The sequence below is a fragment of the Penaeus monodon genome, chromosome 10, assembly GCF_015228065.2.
Source record: "Penaeus monodon isolate SGIC_2016 chromosome 10, NSTDA_Pmon_1, whole genome shotgun sequence".
Lineage (NCBI taxonomy): Eukaryota > Metazoa > Arthropoda > Malacostraca > Decapoda > Penaeidae > Penaeus > Penaeus monodon.
In genome coordinates this window covers 49,557,983-49,565,482 of record NC_051395.1, presented here as the reverse complement: position 1 = coordinate 49,565,482, position 7,500 = coordinate 49,557,983, and the positions used below count along the sequence as shown (strand labels likewise).

At 41.0% G+C, this 7,500-nt stretch overlaps 1 protein-coding gene across 1 annotated transcript in view; it reads left to right on the top strand.

Annotated features, from left to right (window-relative positions):
* Positions 1 to 7,500, top strand: part of LOC119578131 (ubiquitin-conjugating enzyme E2 W-like) — a 28,191-nt gene that overhangs the window by 15,834 nt on the left and 4,857 nt on the right. Inside the window, exon 2 of the mRNA XM_037925866.1 lies at positions 6,410 to 6,501. Within this exon, the coding sequence (XP_037781794.1) occupies positions 6,410 to 6,501 (92 nt within the window). The remainder of the gene's footprint in view (positions 1 to 6,409; positions 6,502 to 7,500) is intronic.

The window sequence follows — 7,500 nt, the reverse complement described above, 5'->3', positions numbered from 1 at the left end:
ATTTTGAAACCGGAAGACCTGAGACTTTCCTGAGAGTTCTGCAGGCAATGGTAATATGTAGTTGCAAATTACGTTTCAAGATGCATTAAAAAGGTATTTGCCCAGAACGGGAGTGCATACTTTGGTTATTTTGGCATATGGAATAATTACACTTTCAGGTCGCACTAGATCTCCTCGGGCGATAATTGGAGCCAATAAACTTTTAAATCCCCTCGAAATAAGTGATTGCATTTGCTCTACTTGGCCCGGCTCCAAGGAGGCATTGATTTTATATTTCAGTCTGAGCCTCAGGGCTTCGCTACGCAGCCCGTCCGAAGGGTTTAGCGCGGCCTGGCGCGAGCGGGGAGGCGCAGTCAAGGGGGCGCCCAGTAAAACGGTTTCAATGCGCTCTTGATACCTGGGGTCGAGGCGGATTGAAGCCTCGAGGGACGGGGGTGAAGGAACTTGCATAAACGTCTGTCTGTCTGTCAGCACACAAACACAGGCACGCACACGCACACGCGCTCACGCACACACACACACACACACACACACACACACACACACACACACACACACACACACACACACACACACACATATATGTATGCAGTGCATCCCAACACGGGATGAAGGCGCACGAGTTCACCGACTCATTCCACAAATCACACAATTAAAAGCAGTGAATTACGGGCTTAATCACAGCTCCGATTATCGAAATCAAAACAACTGAATTAAGGATCTCTAACGCAGCACATTCTGTCTTGTCTGTAAATAGTTCCGCTTTCACGATCTGCTACCCAATTTACGTGCTTGCTTGCTCGCGATTGTGCTTCCATCCCCGTGCGCTCCGAGGAAGGGACTCGAGGCACCTCCTCTAATAAATGCGTGTGAGGGAGAGGGAGAAGGGGGAAAGGGGGAGGGATAGGGATAGGGAGAAGGAGAAGAGGGGAGAGGGAGCGAGAAAGGGAGAGGGGGAGAGAGAGGGAGAGGTAAAGAGAAAGAGATAGGGAGAGAGTGGGAGGGAGAGAGAGAGAGAGTGAGTAAGAGAGAAAAGGAGAGAGACCGATAAGCAGACAGACATATAGATAAGGCACACAGACAGATACAGTGAGAGGGAGGAGAGAAAGGAGGAAGATAGAAAGATGGAACGACGGAAGGGAAGAAAGGTAGGGAAAGAGGGAAAAAGAATGAGGGGATAACATGGTGAAGAGGGAAGAGGAAAAAATAGGGAAAGTTAGCAAGACGGGAAAGAGAGGAACAAAAGAGGAAGAGAGAGACAGAGAATGAGAACGAAGAGCGCACACGAGAAAGAAAAAAAAAGAGTAAAGGAAAGAGAGAGAAGGAGAAGAAAGATAAGTAGAGTCCCCCCCCCCATCCCCGCGTCCCGAAGGCGTACCCGGTGGCGGCGACGGGGGGGGGGGGGGGTGTCACGGAGGACGAAGCCAAATCGCCCTCGAATCGACACCGATCGCCGCTCGCTAATTTCCTGTTATTTGTCAATATTTCCTGCCGGGGTCGCAGCGGTAGCGGCGGGGGTCGAGGTCTGTTTATCTGGATCTGTCTGTCTCCGTCGCCATATACATATATATATATATATATATATATATATATATATATATATATATATATATATATATATATATATATATAATATATTATGTATTATATATAATGTATGTATGTATGTGTATGTATGTTATATGTATATGATATGTTATATAGACAAGACTGAGCGACAACATCAAAGATATTTGCGGGCTGTCGGTGGTACAAGTGGAAAGAAAAGCGCAAGATCGAGTAGAGTGGCGAAGGATGGTGGAGAGGTCGACGGCTGCCCAAACATGAGCATACCGTTATTGATGATGTATGTATATGTATATGTATATATGTATTATATATATATATATATATATATATATATATATATATATATATATATATATATATATATAATATATATATATATATATATAGATATATATATATATATATATATATATATATATATATATATATATATATATATTAAAATTATATTTAATATATATTATTTTATATATAATATATATATATATATATATATATATATATATATTATGTATATATATATATATATATATATATATATATATTATATATATATATATATATATATATATATATATGCATATATATTTATTTATGTATTTAAGTTTATGAAAACACACACGTGTGGGTATAGTTTTCAGTTTCTTGACTGTTGTGCTGGTTGAGGCGTTGATGTTGGTGACAGGAATAGCAATTCCCGTGACTGGAGCGGTCGGTCGTGTGGATTGAAATCCGACTATAAAACGGTATTATGCTGTGACTGCATCGCTCGTGCATAGCATGTGATTGCGTACGAGTAGCCAGGACTGAAGGCCCCTCCTGTTGGCGGCGCCCGTGACGGCCTCGCCTCCTCCTTCAGTGGCTTTCTTCGGAGGCGTGGAGACGTCCGCCTGCCGTAGAGTTTCATTCTCAGTGGACTTCAATCGTCCTCTGTTTATCTGTCATATTACATTATCTAATATATTGCTTTTGGTATTCTTTAAATATGATGGAAATGGGAAAGATAACAAATCTCGACATTGAAAAAAGGATATTGAATTTTAGACTGGGGAGTAATTTCCTGTGAATGAATTAGGGGATCTACAAACTGTCTGGGAAACAAAGCAACATTCTGAAAGCCATTGTAGAATTCTGATGGCCATTTTCAAGCGACTGAGCGCATTTAGGTGAAGCATTTGTTATTTTTGTACCATGGCTCTTTGGATAATTGGGTTTTGTATTTAGGGTGTAAAAGTTATATTCGTAATTTCATTTTGGAGAGGGAGCTACGTGTTTTTCCGTCGACATAAATATTTTCCCGTTACTCGCCATATATATATATATATATATATATATATATATATATATATATATATATATATATATATATATATATATATATGTGTGTGTGTGTGTGTGTGTGTGTGTGTGTGTGTGTGTGTGTGTGTGTGTGTGTGTGTGTGTGTGTGTGTGTGTGAGTGTGTGTGTGTGTGTGTCCCGCAAAGAGTCTGAGCCTTTTCTTCGCCCCCCCCACACTGCATACGTGTGTGTCCTGTGGGAATGATAGGAAAAAAAACATTGGGTTATTGTTATTAACTGGAAACCAAAGCCTCAATATTTATTAACTTCCCTGTACCCTACTTAGTCTTTAGGACTCCATTATGCCTAAATTGACATCTCCTCCTCCTTTCTAACTAGAAACACCCGGTTAAGTCTTGAGGAACCTATTAAAGGCCAAAGAGTTATTTTATTCGTCCCCTAATAGGATATGTAAAAAATAGATTTACAGGTTCACTTATGGCTATTATTTTAACATTCCTCCGACTGTTCGTATGCTCGTAAATTCATAGTGCTTCTGTAATAGCTCAGGGATCTTTCCCGAAAGGCTTCTGAAAATGTCCTTTCACTAAATTAGAAAGCCCTCGGGAGAACGCGGGGTCTCGATAAATTTCTCCAATCTACCTTCCGAAGCACAACAATCACCAGCCGAGCCAAGATCTACTCCCATTGCCTGTTTCGTTATGGATTTGCCGCCCATGTACCCGACCGAAAAACAAGGAATACGGTCGGCCGAGTACGACCTCCCCTCGGCGGGCAATAAGAGCGAGAACCTGGCCTGTATGAAGCTCCGTCGGCTGTCCTTCGTCTCATTCTACCTGCACTTTTCACCGTGGTAGGACCAGTTACTAGAGCTGGCCTTTGTTTTGGGTCGCCAGCAGCACCAGCGGTCGAGTTGAAACACCCGTGGCTGATCTCGAACTGCCTGCAACCACTTTGGGTCGCTGCTTGAGCCGTCGCTCTCACACTCGCTTCAAACAGTGTGTCCGAACCTTTGTAGTCACACTAGCCTCATTATGGAGTTCTCTCGCGGACCGAAGACCGATACGCCCAGTGACTGCGGCAGCGCGGGATCACAGGGAAGGAGTCTTTGTTTCCGATACAATTGGTTTGGTCGCCGACGTCAAACGTTATCGCTTTCCGATATTCGGGTCGAGCGAGGGGATCAGGCTGTTCGAAGACCGGGCACGGTTTCCTGCCTCGGAGGACGCCGGTGGGGGTGAGAGGGAGGTCCTGTGCAGGGATCCTTCCCCCGCGATCCATTCAGGGATCCTACGCAAAGCTTCTCGCGGGGGACTTCCGTTTCACGTATGTAAAACGTGCTGCCTCTGGAGAGCTGTCAATTTCATCCTTCTTGTAAAGCATCAAATTTACGTTAGCAATATAGGTACTTCGTGTATACGATTCCTGCTGAACTTCATATTAAAGTAAGCTTCATTAGTAACCAATACATTGCAACCGATAGGAGAACGTTTCTTGCCTCCCCAGTTGTTGATAATCATCGCATTTCCTTTGGCCATCGGTTATCCTCATCAAATACAAGCTTGTAAAATCCAGTCGTTTGTCCCCACATGAAGGACAGATTTAAGTGAGGATGCGCTTGTCGTTGCCGTTCTTTGTCCTTCTTGGCTTTTCTTCTTCCTGCAGTCATGATTATGAAAGATGCAGTTTGCAATGCAGCCGTTGCACATGCCGAGGAAGTCTCTTAGGTTAGGGGGCTTGAAAAATGGCAGATAACAAATATCAAATCATAAATAGTGCAAGTCATTCTTTTTCATACACAAGTACAAGTGTCTATCTATCTGTATATTTTTCTTTCTTTTTCTTTTTTCTTTCTTTCTCTCTCTAATTGCAATTTGGATATTTTCATAAAGCTTCAGAAGGGAGAAGGGAAAGTCAAAGCTTTTAACAATTGATCCGATAAATTGCTTGAACTGTTTCATAATTCAGTTGTCTGTTATTGTTAAAACACATTGCATTGTCTAAGGGAAGAGTCAGTTCATGAATGCTTTAGAAGGAAATCCCGGCAAAGGCGAGTAAGAATCGAATTCCCGAAATAAGGTTGTTTATTATTTTTACTGATGGAGGTTTCACTGAGATTGCATACAAACGTTGTTGATAATACATAATGCATAAACTATTTGAAGACTATGTTGTTAGAGGTTAAATCATGTAGGTTATTTTTCCATCACGGCCCCTCTGGTGGTTAGATTAAAAGTGAAACGGAAAATAAACGTTTTTTTTTTCTTTAATCGAGCTAAGAGTCCTGTATAAATAAAACTCATATGCATAATAACACTGGTAATGGAAGTCTGATTCTTAATAAGGACCTCTCCCTTTTTCCCTCCGTGCTGGCACTTTTTCAGTTCGAGGACCTCCGCCGAAGATTAATTTGCTGTTGGAGCTTAAATCCATCTTTTTTTTCGTCACAGTGACATCCACACGAAGAAAACCTCCAGTCCGTGACGTCAGGGGCGAGACCCGATACCTACGCATCGCAAGGCTTTCATAACGAAATTCACCGTCCGTATTTCACCTGGTCACAATCTCTTGCGCAGCGTAGACATTTATTCCAAGCCCGTCAGTTCTGTAGGCAGTCAAGAGGCCACGTACACCTCGCTCGATCAGCTCTAGGATGTTGTGCTGTGGTTTCATCTCTTTTCTTGAAGTTTTTCCAAATCCTTCGTCTTCGTAGGAAAGAGTGGTGACACGATCGTCTGGAAAGTTTTCATCGGTAGGGATGGTTACGTAGGGACAGCAAGAATATATATGATTAAATGAAGGTGTAGTCATCGGTACTCTGTGTTTCATATAATGTAATACTCTGATGGGTTTAGCATTGGGAGAGTAATCCTGCCAGCTGAGTCCTCAATACTCAGTATTTTATGTATTCCGGTACCATTGTTGACATTTTTTTTATTACTACTACTACTACTACTACTACTACTACTACAAGTACTCAGTGTTCAGTGTTTGGTGTGTTCCTGTGACATTATCAACTAGTATGTAACTTTTCTTCGTTACAAGTACTCATAACTCGATATTTGATAATCCGGTATTATTCAAAAATATGTATCTTTTCGTAATGGTTAAGTAACAAGTACTCATAGCTCAATATTTGATGTTCAGGTAACATTGATAACAAATATGTATCTCTTTTATAAGTTACGGTAGTTGTATAACCCGAGGGGAAAAAAAAAGATGATAAAAAAGATAAAAGAGTATCTGCCGCGTGTTCATCGGCTTTTCGTGATGTTCGCAAGCCCCGTTCCTCGCGTGTTAAGGAAATGTGGATTGGAATGTTTAACTGTTGGTTAAGCCTCTAATGTGTTTTATTGCTGAATTACTGACTCGATTATCCTTTATTAGGAAATTATCGGTCATTGTCTCGACTGCACTAAACTACTTAATTATTGCTTAGATTTGCATATGTACTTTGTTGGTACATATGCTATATATTTATTTCGTTGTCTAATGCCCCCATAGCATCGGTTCCTACACGAGTTCCTTGTTCTCTTCACAGAAGCGGCTACAGAAGGAACTCATGTCTCTCCTGAAGGAACCACCTGCGGGAGTCACCGTAGACGTGGACACCGCGCACACAAAACTGACTGAGTGAGTTCTTTTGTTTTTTTATTTGTAGTATTTGTTTTATTTTACATAAACTTAGCATAGTAATGTGTGGTAAATGGAACGATGTTTCGGGTATTTTATTCTTTATTAAATTGTATTCTGTGTTGAATGTTTTTTTTACGGTGTTTGCTTTCTGCTGAGGAAACGAAAAAAAAATTCTGATAGAAACGGTATGACAAAATATCTACCGTTGCTTTATGGCAAGTTTATAGATGAAAGCCTAAATTAACAAAACATTTAACAAACGCAATGCCGAGCGGTTGGTCTGAGAACACCTCTGGCCGCACATACCTGCATATTATGAGTCAACAATAGCATGTTTATTATACCCACCTTAACAATTATTTGCATATAATAATGATATATTTTTGCCTCACGGTTAACCTCGTCTGCATTTGAGCGTGTCACGGCGAGCCATGGCGAGCTGTCTTTGAATTTTATTTATCATGTATTATGTATAAGGAATAAGAAAAGCCTTTATCAGCCAGTGCGATGTTGTTTACTCAGGAAGTTATGGTTTAGGCTGTCTTCTCAGTAAAAGTAATAACGCATTGACTCAATTGATATTTATTGCGTACGCTGCTGCAACAAGTAGTAGGTTTGCTTGTGCGCGACATATTTCACGATATTTAGTTAAAGACTATGTGTTGGTGGTGCACGCCGTAAGCCACTTGCTATATTTCACACGCAAAATATTCCAGAGAAATCGACGGGATACATTTTCTGTCTCAAGGAGAAATTCTGTTCGGTTGTTTTATATTCTGGTTATGCTACGTTCAGCTATATTCTGAATGTTATTTGTCTGCTGTGCGCTTACAAACGAAGTGTGGAGTTTTGTCACGTGCAGTACCTAACGTATGTTTTGTTTACTTTCATCTGAATGATTGCTGTGGGGCGTGCAAACTCTTAGAAAGCAGAGTAATCAGTATAAAGTATCAGCTCTATTCTTCTTTGGTATTTAAGTATCTCGGTGTTATTTTG